Genomic DNA, 20,294 nt, shown 5'->3' on the forward strand with positions numbered 1-20,294 from the left:
ATGGCTGAGGGGAGCGCAGAAAGCTGCTGTCCCACTGCTGAGCAAAGGAATGCAGTTCCCAGCCTGTAACATTGCAAATGAAAGTGGCGCGGAGTGTTCTGTGCTTTGTGCTCTGCTCAGTACTTCTAGGAGACATGAGGTACACTCAGACTGTTCCTACCAATGTCACCTCCTTGTGCTTGTAGGTCCATGGATGGCAAAGCTGTGAATCTTGAGTGCAATATTGTGTTATTGAGATTATATTCCTGGCAAGGATGGCTCATTCTGAAGTCCCAGGATATCCCAGATTTCACTGGAGGAGAATTAAGTACCTGTTTAATTTCAGACCTCTAGAAGATGTAGAGTGTATTTTATGGATCATTATTGTGAATCTGGACACCTGAATTCTGATGCATGTAAAAGTGGAGAAGAGGTGTGTTGGCAGACTGCTTGTTAGTTTGCCTGTAACCAATACATCATTTGGGAAGAATATTGTATGATTTTGGCCCAGTAGATTTTAGAGAAGCACTTTTCCTGTAGGTTGAAGAATAGAAAATATTTAGGACTTTGTATGATTGAGAAAAAATGTGTTAATATATTCACTTCCTTCACAATGTTCTCTCCTGCTTCTGCTTTTCCTTTCCCCCACTTTTCTGTTCTGTCCTCTAATACATCTTTTGTTCCAGCGAGACTAGCCATAACCTTTGAAGAAATTTTTAGTACCCAGGGAGAATTTGACACTAAAAAAGGTGTTCAGTGTTAGTCAGGTTCCAACCTAATGATGCTACTGTCTGGAAAAGATCAAATGGGTCTGGCACTTGCACTGTGCAGGCCTGCAGAGGATCGCTATAGGAAAGATGCTATGAACATTTCGAAGGTTGCAGTCAACCGAGTGTAAAGTCCTAATATTCTCTATTGTTGAGAAGTAGTAAAATACTGTCTTATTTTAAAGTGATGCAAATTATGCAGTATATGGGATTATGATCAGTGCAAAATAGAATGTTAACTGATGAAGGCTTCAGATTCTTTCAGCATTTTAGAATTAATTTGGTGCTTGTGCAGAGTATTGAGTGAATTCCTGTTGTGAAAGAAATTATCAAGAATGAGAATAGAGAGAGAATGACTTAATATTTTGCACTGTTGGAATATATTGTCCCAGCCACTGTTGATTAGACATATTATCTGCAGCCTGCTGGTGGTCTTTCTAAACAGGTACTTATTAGAAATTATTTCTAGTAAATAACTCAGACTGGCATTGTTCTTGTTGGAGTTTCTAGAAGGCGGATATGGGGGAGGGCAAAATATAGACAAACTGTGTGAAAGAATCAATGTGCAGTTACACTGTTTGGGTTTTTTCATTTGGTCTGTTGAGTAAATGAAAGTATATCTATACTGATGTGTCAGTCCAATTCTTGCAAAGAATTGATAGTTAATGATTTTTGAAAGGAAGGGAAAAAGCAATTTGTATGTGGGAAATATGGGAGTATTCTATCTCATAAAATCCAAGGCACTTCTTGTAATCAAGGGAAGTACAACTGTATGTGCAGTATGTAGACTGTACTTAAGAATCTGGAGTCTTTTCAGGACTTTTTTGTCTAGAAAAAGACAACCACAATTGTGCTAGAATGTATTCCATGTATTTCATCTAACATGTTAATATTTCTGTCAGTTACTAAAGTACTACCCCTAATTTCCCTGACCTTGAATGATGAGTGTCTGTGCTGTGCACCTAAAGCCCTAGGCCTGTTGAGCTATGAGGGCAATATTAGGTTAACTTCATATGGTAGAACATGGTTTTTCAATAGTTTTTTTTTCATAATTTCATTTCAAATTATAGCTTTTGCTCCATTGTTGGAAAGTCAAGGAAGAGCATTGCCTAATGCAGGGACTGAAGGATATATGGATAGCACTCAAGGACTGCGTCACAGTTATATAATAATGGAGGCTCTTGTCCTCACATAACTGCAGTGTTGGAAAGAGTATAGTGGATGAGACACAGAATTGTAAAAGGAGAAAAGAGTATTTCATAGGAGATATGTTTTGAAATGCATAATCAAATTACATCCTGTGTTAGAACACAGTGTTCCTATAAAATGGGGGGGAAACCATTTACATGCAGATTTTCAGGGGTCTGCTAATGGCCAATGTTTTTTATTTAATGGTTCTAAACTAAAAATCTGTGTGATTTTCAGAAATACGAAGGATTTGCAGCTGCAGTTGAAGTCAGTGAATATATACAATTATGTAAAGATGTTAAATCCTCTTGGAAAAAAAAAAAACACCAAAGATTTCAAATGGAGCACTCAGAATTAGCGTGCATTATTGCAGAATTTAATCTCATTCTATTTTGGTTTCAGTTTTGGATGTGACAAAAAATGACCGTGGTCCCTCATCCAAAGGAAAGATATGGGTTATAATCTTAATAAACGAAACACTCGTATATCTCAGCTGTTTTTCTAACACAGAAAAAATCACAGTGTGATAATACTTGAGATGTCCAGTTAATATGTCTGGGAGCTATGTAGTGAGAGGAATGTAAGGAACCATGGAGTAACAGTGTGTTCAGTTTTCCCTGTCCAGTTGCTAGGGAGCTCACGCTTCCATTGTCTAGCTCTGGGCAAGTGGCATGAGTTCTGAGGGACCATTTCCGTGTCACCATTCACCATAGGGCTTTCAGACTGTTGAGGCTGGAGGCTCCAAGTGCTGCCTGCTGCAGATGGTACCGATGCACTTCGATTTCCTCCCTGCCCCTTGAATATTTTGGGTGGAAAAACTAGTACGGAATCTCATGGTTAAAGATTAAAGTGGTTATAATTAAGATGTGTGGTCAAGCGGAATTGCAATGGCATGAAGAATTTTTATTTTCATATTTCTTAACTTTCGAGTGTATCTGTATTTTTTGGTTTTGTATCCGAACTTTTTTTTTAAATACAATTTTCTAAAATGCTGCAGAGGCACACTATGCTAGAAGACTTTTCACTGTGTGCTACATGTTCAGTTTTCTCTTTCTCTGGTAAATTCTCTTTTTAAGGTTTTTAGTGTATCAGTGTCCACTTTTCTTACTGAGTGCTTGTCTAGCTGCTGTTTTAGTCACTGTGATGCATCATGTGGAGGGGGAGACACGGAGCTATTTTTGTGAGCTTTAATCTCCTGTCCAAAGTTAAACATCTGCTTAAGTTGTGAGCCTGAACTCACTTTTGGCAAAGTAAGGGAATATTCTCCAGAGAGACATTCAGAACGCTTATTCAGGAACCTGTTCATTTTTATTGAAGGTAAAAGAAAGCTAAATCCCAACTTGGTATTTAAGACAGATACCTGCATTTAGAGGATGTAAGTATTCTTGTAAGTGTATGTCTCCGTTCTTGGGTTTGCTGTGAAGGAATCTCCTTTGCTTATTCACTCAAACTAAAGCATGTATTTCAGGAAGGATAATTTCCTAAGGATGATGGACAAATTCTAATCAGTACTCTACAGATCTACTGAATGTATTATTTGTTTCTTTTAGTGAGTCATAGAAAACTTCACACAGTTCCTTAGCTCCTTAGAATAGAGTTCCTTAGATTTCCCTCCTTAGTTTTAGAGTTATGCTGTGTTCGGACACTGACATAATTGTAATTTAAGAAACAGAGTGAAGACTTTTGAATGCTGCAGCATTTAAAATGACACTATATGCTTTAAATTCATCTTAAATTATGATAGAGAATTTGGTTGTAAATAAAAATCTAGAAAATAGATTGTAATTAACATAATCAAGACACTTTCCTTTGCATTTATACACTTTCCTTTGCATTTATAGCTGAATGTGTCACTGAAAGTTTTCAAACATGGTATTCTGTTCGAAGAATTAGAAGACAGTTACAGGAAATCACACTGATTTCCTATATCTGTTTTATATCTGTCTATCGTATAGATCTATAAGATAGATCTATCTTATAGATCTATATTTTATATCTATCCTATATTTGTAACTAAAATATTTAGTTTTCTGAATTTTAATCCTAAATGGAAATAAGCACAGAATGCAACTTAATACAACAGATTTTAAGGGAATTCTTCTTTAAGTAAGGATCTTTTCCTACTAATTTGATACAGATTATAAAACGTCAGGATAGTTGTTTTACGACATATTGCACTCAGTTGTGCAAACTTATCTTTTTAGGGTCAAAGAAGAGCAAAAACCACAGCTGACACAGTAAGTAAAATATCTTAAAAGTGCAGTAGGCTTGACTTTTCTACCTTTGCCATGTTCTGCTTTTGGCACCTTTGATGGTATTAGTGTAAGCTAATACCTGAAAGGCTGCAGTTAGTTTGCCTTCTGCTTCCTGACTGGCTTGTAAGAGAGCTGCCTGCAGCTTCTTACTTCATCCACATCTTAGTTGGATGTAGGTTCTTGCTGCCTGCTTGTGAACTGGTTAACTGTTAAACTTTACTTCCCTTCCACCTGTAGTGGCTGATTTAGTATTGCAGCTATAGCATTCCCATTGGCTCTAGCTTTTCCGCCTGTCTATTTCTATTATTATTGGATAAGAAAACATTTGAACTAGTGTGGTTTTATTGGTTATTCAGTCACATTATTTGCTTATTTAAACAGGTGGTTTCCCTTTAGTGGGATCACTGAGCTGGTAAATAACGTTCTACAACCACAGCAAAAACAGCAAAATGAAAAGGAGCCCCAGACGTAAGTAAGCTGCTCTCTGTAGACTAAGTAATGTCTGTATAGCTTTAAAACATACTGGAGAGTATGTTTATAATAATTGCCCATTTAGAACATCCTACTGAGGGCATTTTACAAGCTGACACTATTTGCTTTCCAACCCCTTGTTGGTAAAGGGAAAACTGAAAATCAAGTATGACCCTTTTTACCAATAACTTAAATGATTACATTAGAATCCAATCTGAGGAACTACTACTGCTTCATTTTCCTATTTGTTCAAATACTCCACACACGGAACTCTTAGTAAAGAGATGTGCTTTCTGTGCATGCCAAGCTTGAATGGTGAGACATGCAGTATTATATATAGCACGTCTATGCAAATGCATGGTTTTTGTGATATTGATCATGCATAGAATGCTATACTAATCTACATAATGTGTGTGAAGAGCTTTTAAAGGACCAGAAGATGTCATTTCATTTTTTTCATGCTTCTAAAGTATCTGTAAAGCTTCATAACTTTAGCAGATATGAGGTGAAATTTTGATTCTGTCAAAGTTCAGGGAAGTTTTGACTTTGATGGGGCCAATATTTCACTCATGGACCTTTTACAGTGCTAAGCCACAACGAGAGCCATATGAAAAATTTTACTTTTCTTGCTACCTGAAAATGTTATGATTTAACAGAAACTGGCAAAGCTAGGTCATTCAGTCTTAGGGTAGAACTTCAAGTATAAAGTTGTAAGTATTCTTTTCATAATGAGACACGTGAAGAACAAAGACCATTCCAATTTTCCGATATTTCAAATGTGACCTGATATTATTTGAACTTTAAATGTTTAATTTGCTGTATTTTTTAGAAATGTCTCATAAATTCACATAAAAATGTTTGCTTTTGAACCCATGTGTAAGTGGTTTAAAATATGCATATTTGTTGTTACTGTTTAAATTTCATTCAGAATCAATTTTAGTTTATTTTTAAATATTCAGCTTAAATGGAGTTTCATACTTACAGACCATGAAATCTGTTAATTATATTTTGAAAATACACAGAACTTTTGACAAAATTAAACAAAGAAATAGGCCTTAAAATTGATGTTCTGTTAGGCAATGTATTTTTTGAACTCTGGTTGCAATTTTTTGTGCTGAAGTTCGTATTAAATTGTAAATATTACTAATAGTGGAGGTTTTTTTCCTCCTGATTATGGTTAGGTACTCATAATATTGCGTTTTATTCACAGTGCCTTAATACCTTCTTTGTATTTCCAGTTTCCTCAATGCAGCCAAAGTTTGTTCTGGTTACCACTGTTGTGCATATGAAGCATATGGCTTTGAAGAAACTGAAAAGACTATATTCATTGTAAACAGTTGAGCTGTAGTTGTTGTTATGAATGCTGTTACTATTACAGTTGCTGTTATAATGTATTTTTTGAATGCTCATTCCTTGGCAACCAACTTTCTTCAGTTTTCTTATTTAATAACTAGGGAATGAGCTAAGTTGTATATTCATTGATTTTACAAATACTTCAAGGCTGTAAGAAGAATTTAATAGCAAGGTTATGTTCCAAAATTATCCCCAAAAGGAAGCTTCAGTTATGGTGCCATTCAGTTGGGTGTCATGCCATTCAAACATAATATTTAAAACGTAGTCTAGGTAGGGATAATTTGTGCAGTTGACATAGAAATGAGCAGCATGGAAGTATATGCTTGAAGACATTTTACCACTACCCATAAGTGTCTGGGCATTTTCCACTTGAAATCACTGCCACTATCTGAGTCTGTAACGGATTTTTAGCTATGTCTGGCTGTCCAACTCCATTGATGAAAAACTTATTTAAGGTTAATCTGGGAAATACAAGATGTGTGAGAAGGTAGAGAAGTAATCACACAGTTGGTTGAGAACGTAAGGTAACCTGTTAAAAATTTTGTTTTTGTTCTCAAAATATTTCAGAGGTAGGAATAGTTGGACATCCTTTGGATAAGAAATCTGTATCATAGTGTCATGGAGTTGTGTCACAGAATGGTTGAGGTTGAAAAGTCCCTCTAGAGGTCATCTTGTTCAATCTCCTCTGCTCAGCAGGGACACCCAGAGCAGGGGACCCAGGCCCATGGCCAGGCAGCTTATGAACATTCCCAAGGAGGAGACCCCAGAGCTTCTGGGCAACCTGTGCCAGTGCTCCAGCACTGCACAGCAGCGCTGCCTGGTGCTCAGAGGGAGCCCCTGTGCTCCAGTTGGTGCCCATTGCCTCCTGCTCTGGCACTCAGTACCACTGGGCTTTATCCTCATTGCAGCTTCACTTCAGGTACTTATACAGTTTGATAAGATCTCTGAGCCTTCTCTTCTTCAGTAGCTCTTTCAGCATCTGCTCATAGAGATATGATCCTATCCCTCAGTCATCTTCATGGTCCTATACTGGACTCTGTCCAGTACGTCCACATCTCTTTTGTACTGACGAGACCAGAACTGGTCCTAGCATTCCAGGTATGGTCTCACCAGGGTTGAGTGGTGGGAAAAGATCATCTCCCTCAACTTACTGGTGATACTTTCTCTAGTGCATCCCAGGGTATGATTGGTCTTCTTGGATGCAAGGTAACTTTTTGCTGGTTCATGTTCAACTTGATGTCCAGCAGGAGCCTCAGGTCCTTTTTTCCAAAATGCCTTCCAGCTGGACAAACCCTGGCATGTGATGGTGCCTAGGTTTGTTCCTCACTTAGTGCAGGGCTTTGCTCTTCCGCTTATTGAACTTCATGAGGTTCCATTCAGCCCATTTCTCTAGTCTGTTGAGATCCTTCTGGACAGCAGCCCTCTGGGTCATCCGTCATTTCTTCCAGTTTTATGTCAATCCATATTACTGGCTGTAAATACAGCCCATAGTTCATTAGCTTCTCTGTGAGGATCTTAAGGCTGACAGTGTGGAAAGTATTACTCTCCAAAGTGCTCCCTTCATTCATTAGGCCACTTATTACTTCTTGGAAGTTTATTAGGTTGGTCAGGTATGAGTTCCCCTTGGTGAAACCATGCTGACAACTCCTGATCACCATTTTGTCCTTCATTTGCCCAGAAGTGGTTTTGTTCCCTCACCTTTCCCAGGTCTGAGGTGATAATGACCAGCCTGTTGTTTCTCTGTGACCTGCTTTGTGCCCTTCTTGAAGACAGGAGTGACATTTGGAGATCTTGTGTCTCAAATGGTGTGAGTGGCTCTCTGAAAAATACGTAATAGAATGTTAAAAAGCAGACAAGATAACAAGGATGATCTGAAGAACATAATGCCTTTCATAAGAAGAGAAATATTCTTTGTACTTGATGCCGTAAATACCAGTGGATATTTTAGTCAGCGTCTGAGTTAAAACAATCTCTGGAAAGATTGCTCCATTTATAAGAATCTCTAATAAATTCTAGTTAAAATAAATTGACATCTCTCAAATACTTAATGTACATCAGTGGATCATTCTTTTTGCATTCTAAATTTACTATGTAAACAATATGACTGCCAACCACTTGGTAGCTTTGAATCTCATCATATTATCTATCCCAAGTGTGATATCATATTATCTATCCCAAGTGTGATAGCAAGCCCACATAAATAACGGTTTAATAAAATTTGCATTATGTATAGTCAGTGGGTTTATTTGCAGTCTGTACTTCCTGCTCAATATGTTTACTAATAGGACCTGCTGAAAATAGCACACTCCACTTGAAGGAATATTTTCTTAAAGAGAAAAATATATCTCTGCAGCCAATACACTTGTGAAATTAGAGTCATGAAAAGTCTAGCACAAAATAAACACTCCACTGTGTTTATTTTCTCAGACAGGAAGATGGAAAGAAAACTGAGAATAAATGAGCTGAAAATGAAAGTATACTTTGTGGTATTTAAAAATGAAATGGAGATTGTATCTAACTCAAAGTCAAATACTATAAATCCTCAAAATACCTCCTTAACTATAAATCTGTTTATATCTCTAAACAAAGTCGATATGAGGTACCTAAAAAACTTCTGTGATTCTTACAATTGATCATGACCACTGCTATTATGAGAATGTTAACATTTACCACTTGTAGCATGAAATCATATTTGACTGACTTGTAAAGATGCCCTGGGGTACTTTTCAGTTATTTTTCCTCATAATAAAAATTAAAAAGGCTTGTTTGTGCTGGTTGTTCACATCAGTAGTGATAATAGTCATGAATATAGTTGTATGGTAACTGTTGAGTCACGGCCTGAAGCACCGATTGATCACCTGGGGAAAGGAGCGGGTCAGCCCTGGCAGCACAGGTGAAGGCAATTCAACTGTGTGACTGGAAGGGGTGGAACCTGACTGCACCTCTCCTAGACCCCATTTATAAGGGTCTCTCCCTTATAGAGTCTTTCCCTGTGAGTCTAGATCCTCAGAGACGGGTGAGCATTCTTTCCATGTTTGTCTCCTTGCCATTTCACTCTTGTGTCACCTTTCTACCATACTAATCTTTCTAGTTGTGACAATGGTGTATCACAGTTTTATCAGAAGGCAGACACCGGAGACAGATAGATGCAGTGATTATAAAAAATATATTTCTAGATTTAACTTGAATCCAGTGAATCTATTTTAGTCTTAACATGTACATAGAATGTAATTCTGCATATAAACCCAAAGAATGCGATAGTTGAAAAATACTAGATTTCACATTTTGATAAATTAAAAAATCTTATTAATAGTCATAAATAGTTAGGGATAATGTGAAGAACCTATTGCTTAAGAAAACATCTATTTCTGAAATAAAGAAAAAAGTTATCTTTAAGGAAAAGTCAGGTAGTATGGTACTATGTGGAATTCCTTCAAGATCTGGTGTTAAAAAGAGAAATAGTCTTGCCCATAGAATGGGATGAATGCAACCAAAAGTACTTAGCTGGCCATCGGTTAGCATTATGGGCAAGGAAAAAAGAAAAAAAAAAAAGCCCCTTGAAGTGCCATGTATTCTCAGTGTATATATTTAAATCAAATTAAAAAGAAAGGATAAATAGCAAGAAAGGAAAGCATCGTACATACAAACAATGTAGTCCTGAAATGAAGCTATGTGAATGACTTAGTATACTAAAATCTCTCTGTATTTTATATTCTAAAAACTAGTATGACTGAACAAAACCAGAGTGTTTCCTTATATTTACCCCAAAATAATACAAATAAGCCCATTGCTACCTAGACAATGCAGACTGCAGTATTTTTTAACATAAGTAGAGCAGCTCCTCATAGCTTTGTGTGAGAGGATTTTCTCTCTGTTGTAGTTATTGAAAATTTTCAGAATTCTTGGATGCCACAGGCTGTGGTGCCACTAATATGCTGACAACATCCTGCTTTGAGCTGCTTTCCAAAAGAAATGACAGTACCCCTGGAGGGATGACAGGTTGTCTGAATGAGATAAGCAAATAGATTTAGAAAATGCTGGCTTAAGCTTAACTTAAACAAGACAGAAGTGATACTCTTGCTGTAATGAGAGGAAAGCGTGTTAAGCATGCAGCTGGATCACTGACCTCAGAATCCAGTGGCACCTGCCTTCGTGACAGCAGCAAAAGGGATTCTTGCAAGGTATAGAGGCTAGCCACTCATTTTGGCATAAAGTGTAGTCCATAATGGATATTTTCTTTTCTTTTTTTGGAAGAAGAATTGTGTATTTTCTTCTGTGAAAAGCTAATAGTGAAGGTCATACAGCAAGTTCAGTTTATATGATCTTGTCTTATGAAGGTCAAACCTTCTAGACAGGATTGTAGCACAGCTGCTGCACTCTATTGGCTAAGCATAATTTTTAATAATTTAAAGTCTTTCGTCTTAAAATTGACAGAGAAAACTATATTTATGGGTAGAATTGGTGTGAACATTGTTATACTTGCAATATTATCAGTTCTAAGACATGTATTTTTATCTGAAGTTATCCCAAAGCCAGAATAAAATGTTTTTTTGCCTTGCAGATGAAAGTGGAACCTTACTTTTCCTAATATTCATAGCCATTTAAAATTGCAAATAATCATTTGAATGCATAAAGATGTAAAAATCACATCATGTGACTGGTCTGCCTGAAAAAATAAATATGCGAGACTCACGTCTTTCTGTAATTCTAATGGGTCTCGCTTTTATCATCAGTCAGTGGTGCTGGTGAACTTTAGAAAGCAATTAATCCATAGTTTTTCCAGGAGTTTTGTTTTTCTCTGTTTTTCGGAAGAGTGTGAGCATACCATGTGTGTTGTAGTGAGGTGTTCAGTTTGGTGATGTTCTAAGCACTTTAAATTTCTGTAGATATTAGTGAACACAAATGCCTAACACACAATGGTGTTGTCTTATCTAATTAAAAATTTTTTTCAAAAAAGTTTTACTTTTTGTATTTTTTGGTTGAAGTTTCTGGGGAAAAAATAGTAAACTCAGCCATTGGCATCGCGAAATCAAAGGACATTAGAACTAGTTAGCAACTTCAGTAGATCTGATAAGTATAGGGTGTCTTAACTTCCCCAGAAAGATGCTTCTGTGAGTCATGTTGCTTCCATAGTAGCTCTGTCAATGTAAAGCATCTGCTGATGAAACACTCACACAAGACAGCAGATATACTGCTAAACATACTACATATATGGGTGTCCACCTTCATCACTTGGGAAATACTTTTATGGCATGGTTAACTTGGGTTAATTAACTACAGCTCTGTTTCCATATGAAAACTGCTTGCCCAATCTCCCTGTTATGTCCAACCTGTAAATCGGTTCACCTGGTATTATAGAGCTACTTTCTATTGGGGTGGTTCTCTACATCTTTGCATTCAGGCAGTAAATTAAAACAGCCCTTCAGTACCTCTCCTCGGTATATTCCCCAACCTGACCCTCTTTGATCCTTTTTCATTTCACCTGGAAAAAATTTACTAAAGTGGAATAAAACCTCAGGAAATTGAACGTCACAGATGAGTAAGTGCAGGACTAATATAGATGTAGTAATTGCTGAGGTTTCAAAGAGCAATAGCTTTCTCCCAGAGCAGCAACTGTTTCTTTCTGTATAAACCAATAGTAAGGAAGCATAACAAAAGATAATTTCATTTCTTTTGTTGCATGTGTGAATGAGGATTGAAAAGTTTCTGGAAATAATTAGGAGACATTTTAAACTTTAGGGTGAATTAGGAAGACTGACTAAGAACTTGAACTCACAATTGTATAAAAGGTTCTTAAGAAGTTGAAATAACTTTTTTTTTCTGAAACAATCAGTGTGTCATAAATTAATTATACTAGTGGGAAGACAACTACTAGTTCGGAAAGTTGCAGGACTGAGTTTTATAATCTGTCTTTACTGAAGTTTCAAAACTGCCAATTATATCAGACTTCTTAAATCACTATTGATTGGTGTCATTACAAAGGGTCTCAAAAGGGAAGTTATAATAAATGCTTATTTGAGATGTTAAGAATTACAAAGATGCATCTTGTTTGTAAAGCAAATAATAGCTATTTGGTCTTTGTATTATGTGTGGTTGATTATGTGATCTGAAAAGCACATAATGAATGATGTTGCATAAACATTTAGGAGAGAGGAGAGATTTGGTGGTCTTAACTGGATCAATTATAACATTGTAATGATGAAACTACCCACAAGAAGTTGAATAAAAATTCTGAAACTTGTTCATGAACCAATAAACAATTTCAGAACCAGTAAGTAGGTTTTAAAATGCTCTAAGTTAGCATCAGTAACACTAGAAATGTTGGATGCCTTCTAATCTACTTGGTTTCTTTCGTGAAAGATACTTAGTACTTCACAAAGTCTAGCTGAATAGTTTAAGCTCTGTATCTGAATGCTTGCTGCTGAGTGCAAGTACTGTGAGTGCTTTGTACCTGTGCGAGTGACTTCTACAAATGACCCCATTGCATGTAGTGCTGACTGCCTCTATGAGGTATCGAGCACTTCCAGCTGCTGCTGATACCAGTGGAAGCAGTGGATGTTTTTCACGCTAAGTTTCACAGAACTGGGTATTTTTGCTTACTTGTAGATTGAAAGCAGAACCAGTCCTGTCAGTCATCAGTGTCAGGGGAGTTCCTGTCCCCTAGAGTCAGGAAACACAATTAGACTTGCTGGAAATACAATTAGGCTTCCCAGCTGCTGAGCTTTTCTGAAGAAAGTTCAAACGTTGGTTACGTGCTTTTAAACTAACATCTCCATTCATTTCTGCGTAATTGATAGCTATGAATCAGTATTTTGTTTGCCTTTGGAAGAGTTTATTCTGTGTTATATGCTTTTATTTTGATACAGTCAGTGGTAGTTGATTGTATTGGATGTTTAAAAATCAGTGAGGTTGGGTAAAGTGTTTTTTCAATGGTTGTCTTGTTTTGTTATTTCAACAAGGAATAGCTGAGAGTGTTTGGCCAGTTCATTAGATATAAATAATGTCTTAATTGAAGAGGTGCAGAGGGGCAATGTGACTAGAGAAAGGAAGTGTCAATTCTTCCTTATTTAAGACAAGAAAGCATCAGACTGATTTAAAAAGTTTGCCTGTAAGATTAGGAGCTTGGCCACATTTGCCCAGGAAGACATTCTAGATGAGGTAGTGAGGTTGTCCTTTATCACCAAGCACAGTCTGTTGTGATGTGAGTAGTTCTTGCTGTAGTTCTGGTTTCAGAGGTTATTAGGATGACTGACCAGATATCCATAATACTCAAGTATGTTCCAAAAAGAGCATGGTTCTTTATATCAGAAAAACCATAAAGCAGCTCTTCTGTTTTTTGGACAAGTTAATCTATTTTCTCAGTATCTCATTTGCTTTTATATGTACAGTCTTGGCTGATCTTCTCTGATTATTGTTCCAGTAATGATTTTACAGACGGAGGAAATTCACTTATCTCCTCTTAAAGATGTTCTTTCTGATTATGATCTGGACAGAGAGAAAGCTGAAGTAAATTCATAGTGATGTGGCTCCTGGAGTATCTTGGACTGAGAACAAACATAGACAGATGGTGCCAGGGTGAGCTGATCAGAAGCCTGGGGTGAGGATGAGTACTACTGGGTACAAAGTCTCATCTATGAATAACATTAACAGACGGTGAAGATTGTCACAGAGCAAAAAAAGCAGAAGCAAAAATCCAGTTTTACTGCGCCCTATTGAGAATGCTGATCTGTCACAGTCCATGATTCCAAAATTTGAAAATTTGATGGTAATTCTGATTATCCTGTCTACATATCAATCCTTCTTATCTTTCAGGAAGCTTTAGATCCAATTATATATTCCATGCTTCCACCACTGATTACTTACAGGTAGTTTTGTTTTAGGAAAGGGATGTTCTTGATTCAGTGTAAGGATATTCAACAGAAAGAGATTTTGAGTGCTGTCAGCAGGAACACAGCCTTCTCATCTCAGGTCTCCTTTATCATGCATAAAGACTGTCTGAAAAGAGTTTCAGAACATTTGCAGACCTGTGATCTCCTAGTTACGTGCCTAAGAGCAAAAGACATTTTTTTTCTTTCTACTACAGAGTTCACCACAAGGCTGAAAAACATTAACATTTGTATGACAAAAATCTGGATAGTGTGACCTCTGAAATAACAAAGTGTCATGTTTCAACATTAAATGCATACTTGAGGTAACAAATTATTTCTAGCTATGTTTCATCATATATAGTGATGACACTGCATTCTTATTGAATCTTTTAAGGAACTGTTATGCTATCTGTACGCTCAGAAACTATTCTCTTAAAGGTTTGCTGTTGATGTTATGACTCCATACTCAATTGCGACAATATTAATTACCAGTGTACAGTAAATAAAGATTCTTTCTTTGATCCTGGCACATTTAACCAAAACTTTTATCTGCTCTCTGTACTTTTTAGATGGTGATTTGGTCCAGCATTGGCTTATTACATCATAGCCAACTCTTTTGCCTCTTTGCCATATAAGATGTGTGTATGTAACCAAAATTTTTCTTGAGTGTCCATTTGTAAAGGAAGATTCCAATGCTGTAAACAGTGTTGCAAATCTCTTCCAATGTAACAGGTCAGTTACATTAGCACAAAGAAGAAATGGACATTTGTCAGTTCTGATATTGGGATTTCTTGGAATAGTAGTGGAATCTGGCTAGTCTTAGATACAGAAGACTCATCTAAAAATAAGAATAGTGATTTATTTTGAACATCTGGACTTGGTCTCTTAAGATGAAATAGACAATCTTCTGCATTAGGAGAGATTGTAGATAATTTTTCTCTGATGTATTTTCAATGCTATCTTTAATTTATGACAGTAGGTTTCTTGAAATGCCATGACAGTTGAAGATACCTCAGTGAGAAGGGGCAAAGGGAGAGCAACGATATTAAGTAAGGCATTCCTTCTGCCAGAATCTGCCAAGTTTGATTTGCAGTGAGAATCTGAGCTGATTAAATGCTTGACTCAGGTTTGTAGATCATCTTATTCAAACAAAAAGATTTCTTAGCAACTTATAGGATCACATACCTGATATAGTAATCTATGAGCCCTGCTCAACAGTATCAAGTACAATCTGTGAACATAAGAACCACTACATAGGAAGCAAACTGATTGATGAAAAGCAGGACTAAGACTTGTTTGACTTAAGTGCAATTATGATTAAACAAATGTGAGTAGAATCTGCTTCTATTTACTGTTTTTCCCAACAGAAGTACTCCAGGAAAGGTCTTTAATGAGCTGAGATCACAGTTTTGGCAGAGGAAAGTGTTCAGGCATTACAGGAAAAGAGAATTTCACAGAGCTGCATCTGAGCTAGTTCCTGGCTATGAGTGTCACAGCATTCTTTTCATGCTAGTATTTTACTGGGCCTGCTGTTAGCTCATGCTCTTGCTGTGAGGAGTTAGGAGCAGCAGAGCATGATTGGAAGGCTTACTGGCGGTCCAATATTGTTGTCTTACAGCCCTCATTTATACCCAGTAGGATTGAGGGCTAAATGATTAATTAATTAGCTTTAATTAGAACACTTAAGTGTTTAAATATAGGATTGAATTTTGATCTTTTCTCTGTTGCTGATTTTTTTTTTTTTTTTTTTTTGTGGTTTTGCACAAATTTGATTGTTTGGAAAAGTCAGACTTTTATTAGGTATAGTATTAGATGAAATAATATGTATATCTGCAAGGTACAAATCTCTTACCTTTTCAATTACTATTAATAATTTTTATCTAAAAAGAAAAAATACTGCATAAACCTCATTAACATTATGAAATATACATGAACGTTATAACACTTAAAAATATTAACATTTTAATTCAGTGAAGTTTGAGTTCAGGGAAGGTATGGCAGCCTTGCTGTAGATATAATTGATATTAAGAAAATTGTTACATGTCATGTCCATCCACTCATGAATAATTTGTCCTTTGCTTGGTCCTAAAAAAAAAACAAAAAACCCACAATTTTCATATTTGATTGCCAGTTTTAGGATCCATTTCTCTGTTTCTAGAGAATGTTACTCTAGAATGACAAAAACAGGTGGTGTGTTTTGGCACTACTTCCTGTTACTTTTAAAATATGAACACTATGAAAAATGAGTCTCTTGAGAGTGAAAAAGGTGTTTCAAGGGATCTCCCCCTATACTGCTGCTTGCGGCATGATTGCACTGGCAGTACTTCTGCAATAAGAATACTGATATTCATAAGCTATGCAAATCCCAGATCCACCATAACTACCACCAGTTTGGTGGTGATAATTCAGCATCATTCATGTTGGTGTAGTTTAGTTATGTAAAGTATGGAAATTGAATTCAGACTTGCTTATTCTGGCTTTCTTAGCATTGCTCAAGCTTATTTCCTGTTTAAAAAAAGAAAATTGTCAAGATGGGGACAATCTTGTCACAGACGTAAAAAGATAGGAGCTACTTAATAATTGAAAATGCTCATGAATGTTGTAAACAATGCAGAATGAACTCGTTCTAATCATGATACTGTAATGTCAGGAGGTGTTACATTTCGGAGACAAGACAGTCTGACCTACTATTTAGCATGTATTTATTTTGGCTGCATGTGTAATTGTCTAACGGAAAAATAATTCTGCCTGTTATAGTAAGAATAAAAAGAAGTTCAAGATGGTGAATTAGCTTTTTGGGCATTTCAGAAACCGCTAGTGTGAAGTTAGTGGCTTCTTTTTGTAAGTCAACTGATGATGCAAATAAAGTAACCTGAGTGACTGTGAGAAATATTATCTCTGCTGAAGATGCCCTTTATAAATGTAATAATGTTGCAATGTGCTTAATAGTCAGTGACTGAATTAGCACTATCAAGGTACATTTGGTAAACACTGCATACCTTGAAAAGGAAATACAGTATAAAGTAAATAAAAGTGTAGTTTCTGTAAGCAAGGATCTAATATCTCTCTGGAAAATGCTATCTGATATGCAGCTCTTATTTAGAGAAGAACTTGAGTTTGAATGATGAAAACTGAGGTTTCATGTAGGTGTGATCCAACTGTTACTTGTCTGGAAACATAACACAAACTATCAAAAAAATACAGAAATAGCCAACATGAATTTGTAGTAATTTTAGGCTAACGCAACATTTCTGTTATGAAACTTTTTAATCAAGTGAATTGGAAAGAAAAATGCCCCAGTACTTATAAAACATAGATGACGGTATAAAAATAGACTGTAAAATATTTTTTTCTTAGATCTATGTGTACTCCTTCAGTGATCTAAACTTTCGGTAGCAACTTTTGCGTAGTGGATGAAAATTTCTGTATGTCTATGTCAACTTTGCATGGAAAGTGACCAAATACAGCTCTTGATTTTTGCCTCAGTATACTAATATCATAGGGGTATTGTAGTAACTGCAAGATGATCCTACTTTTAATTTGTGAAGTACTTTTCCGTTACAAAATCTACCATAAAATTTTGTTGACCTTCTGCTTACAGGGAGCTCTGACTCTTCGTTCTGAACAAGTAGTATAGAACTAGAACCTGTGTACAGCCTTTCACAGGGGAAACTGAATGGCTGATTGTTTTGGGGGATGTTTGGATTCTAGCTGGAGTGTAAGTGAACAGTGTCATAATTCTAAATGTATATGCAGCTCCATCACACTAAAACTCTGATTATGTTTTACAGCAGAACGTGCTGCAGAGTTGTTCTGTCCTTTGTGCGTTCTCCCACAGAAACTGAGGACAGATTGTGGTTATTAGCAGCAGGAGACTGAGTGCTGAGAGACCCGCTGCTGCTGTGCAGTACTGACAACTCTACCATTTGTGCAGAGTGCTTAGCAGCAGCAGTATGTGGTGATACTGTGCTATCAGTATAGCTGAAGATTCAAATATCACCTACGATAAGGTTGCTTTCTGAAATGAGAATTCTTTTATCCTTTCTAATATTCTGTAAAAACTTAATCTCAGGAAGTTACCCTTAGACCAGACAGTTCCCCAGGCACTTTTCTATCAGTATGGCTGTTTGTCCAAACTTGTAACCCAGATGTCTTTCAGGCAGTTTTTCTTCCCCATCACATTTGTTTGAAATTGATCAAATGAAGTTGAAAGCATCTGAATATGTATGGCACATACATATGAGTGACTGCTTACACCTTATTTCATAACAAACTAGTTTAAAAAAAGAAAAAAAAGACCACAGTTGTCTGTATATTTCTATTCTGTAGTTGAGATTTCTTCTACTGGGCTGGAACATAAATAAAATGACAGTACAAATTTCAAATTAAATTTCAATTTGAAGTGTGTGTTCCTGTGCTCTGTCACATATCCGTCCTGGCAACTGTGTTTCACTGCAGGTTCAGTTGCTTGCTCCTGATCTTCTTTGTTAGCTGAAGATTAGTACTTACAGTTTCAGCACTTTACCAAAGCTGCTCCTTTGGGATAGCAGGAATGCAAACACAGGGATGAGGCCCACAGAATTGGAGATAAAGTATTTTTAATTGAGGAAATGCAGTTGTGGAATGAATATGGAAAGTTTCCTGTTATTAGTCAGGCACTGGAAGATTCCCTTTTTTCCTGCTGGAGTTGGCGTGGTTAATCTTACTTTGAATGACACCTGAAATTAGCTAGGAAGGGCCAGCTTTGTCACAAGGTGGGAACGAAAGCAGACAAACTACCACTATTGTATGTTACAGTATCGATTCAATTTATCTGCTGTTACTCAGACATTAAAAAGGAGTCCTAGTGATATTTCCAGTATACGTGGAGAAGGTAAAGAATTAGGTGGCAAAATTCATTGGAAAAACAATGTAGAATTTTTAGTGGAGAAAGAATTAATTTAGCTAGATGTTTTAGAGGGAAAAAGAAAATAACATTATAGATCTATAGACTCTCAGAGTTTTGAATAAGCTCCTTTATAGAGAGCCTCCACTCTGCCTGTTTAAACCTTGATTAAGACCTTACAGCTTTTTATATATCACAGGTAGTGAAAATACATTGATAAAAGCAGTTACAGATTAATTTTAACAAATGGGGAAAAAAAAAAATCACAAAAATATCAATTCCCTATTTAGTCTTGCAGTTAGTTGGTACTGCTAATTCTTTCTGCTACAGAAAAGATAGAGGCAATTGTCTGTTTTTTAAAAATACTTGGAAGTGACAGGTAAAGCCAGGAGTTTCTTCTTTTTTTGTATTATATACATGTTGTCTAGCTTTATCTTGCTGTCATTAAAACTCCCAGAAACGTCATAAGATTAATTGGATGAGCCTCTAATTGGCCATATGTTAATCTTCTTCATGTTTACTTGCAGCCTGGTGCAAAACTGTTGTACATAGATTATTGCTCACTGCTACCTTGCCAGTAAAAGAGCAGCCTAACTGCTGCTAATGAACAAATTTAATAAACAAAGGCAATGATTTTATTCAGTACTGTGCATTATGAATAAAGGAAAAAAAAGTAAGGTAATCTTTCCAATTCCAGTTAGATTTCTTTTGTCTAGCCAGCCTGCTGATTTGTTCTCAGAGTCATGGATATGACTCCGGAATTAAGACTGAGCTTTTGTTTTTGTTCTCCCCTCATATTTGCTTCTATTTCTTAATTAGTTTCTTAATAAATAAACTAGATTCAGTGATGCAGAATCTAGTGATACAGACTTCATCTGTAATTGCAAGCATATTTAAAATCGTACAAGATCAATTTATTATTATGTGGGGAGAGTGCAATGAGAGGAATATTTGCTATAACAGAGCTGAAATAATCTGAGATCATAGAACAGTTCAAACTAGTGTCCATTTCAAAAAGCCCTAAGAAAATATGAAATGAGAGAGAAGTAGTGTGGGACAGCTTGTCTGTATCTTTTACTTCTGCGAGTGATCTGTATGAACTTCCCAGCAGCACTGATTGTAAGGTAGCATTTCACTGTGCAGTTGTGTTTTTTGTTTTTCTATTTGCATCCTCTTGATACTTTTTTTGATTTTTTTTTTTTTGATTTTTTTTCAGGTAAAGGTTAAGCTTAGACATGTAATTTAGATGGATGGCTCTGAAGTTAAAACTACAGACAGTGGAAAGCAGTTGATTATTGTTCATTTTGAGGAAACCAGACAGTTAACATTGTAAATCAGTTCTAATGAAACAGTGGAGAGTTAATTTTGTCCAAAAGTTAAAGTGATTAAGAAAGCTATCTTTTGCATTTCTGAAGATAGTTTTTTAAAGTGGCTTTTTTTATAACATACCACTGTGAAGGCATAAACTGGAAGTTCAGCTGCCCTTTTCCTTACGTAGAGCTAGAAGTATGATGGAGGTCCCTGGTCA

At 36.3% G+C, this 20,294-nt stretch overlaps 1 protein-coding gene across 17 annotated transcripts in view; it reads left to right on the forward strand.

The window, feature by feature from the left end:
• The window catches only part of RIMS2 (regulating synaptic membrane exocytosis 2), a 434,744-nt gene that overhangs the window by 53,331 nt on the left and 361,119 nt on the right, over nt 1–20,294 (forward strand). For 13 of the 17 annotated variants that reach the window (XM_085221552.1, XM_085221546.1, XM_085221549.1 and 10 more), the window contains exons 2-3: nt 4,139–4,171; nt 4,571–4,657. The exons of the other annotated variants lie outside the window; for them this stretch is intronic. In XM_085221552.1, coding sequence (XP_085077678.1) covers nt 4,139–4,171; nt 4,571–4,657 — 120 coding nt within the window. The remainder of the gene's footprint in view (nt 1–4,138; nt 4,172–4,570; nt 4,658–20,294) is intronic. 17 annotated transcript variants of the gene reach the window in all.

This window comes from Meleagris gallopavo, chromosome 3 (assembly GCF_905368555.1).
Source record: "Meleagris gallopavo chromosome 3, MGAL_WU_HG_1.1, whole genome shotgun sequence".
In the NCBI taxonomy this organism is placed as follows: domain Eukaryota; kingdom Metazoa; phylum Chordata; class Aves; order Galliformes; family Phasianidae; genus Meleagris; species Meleagris gallopavo.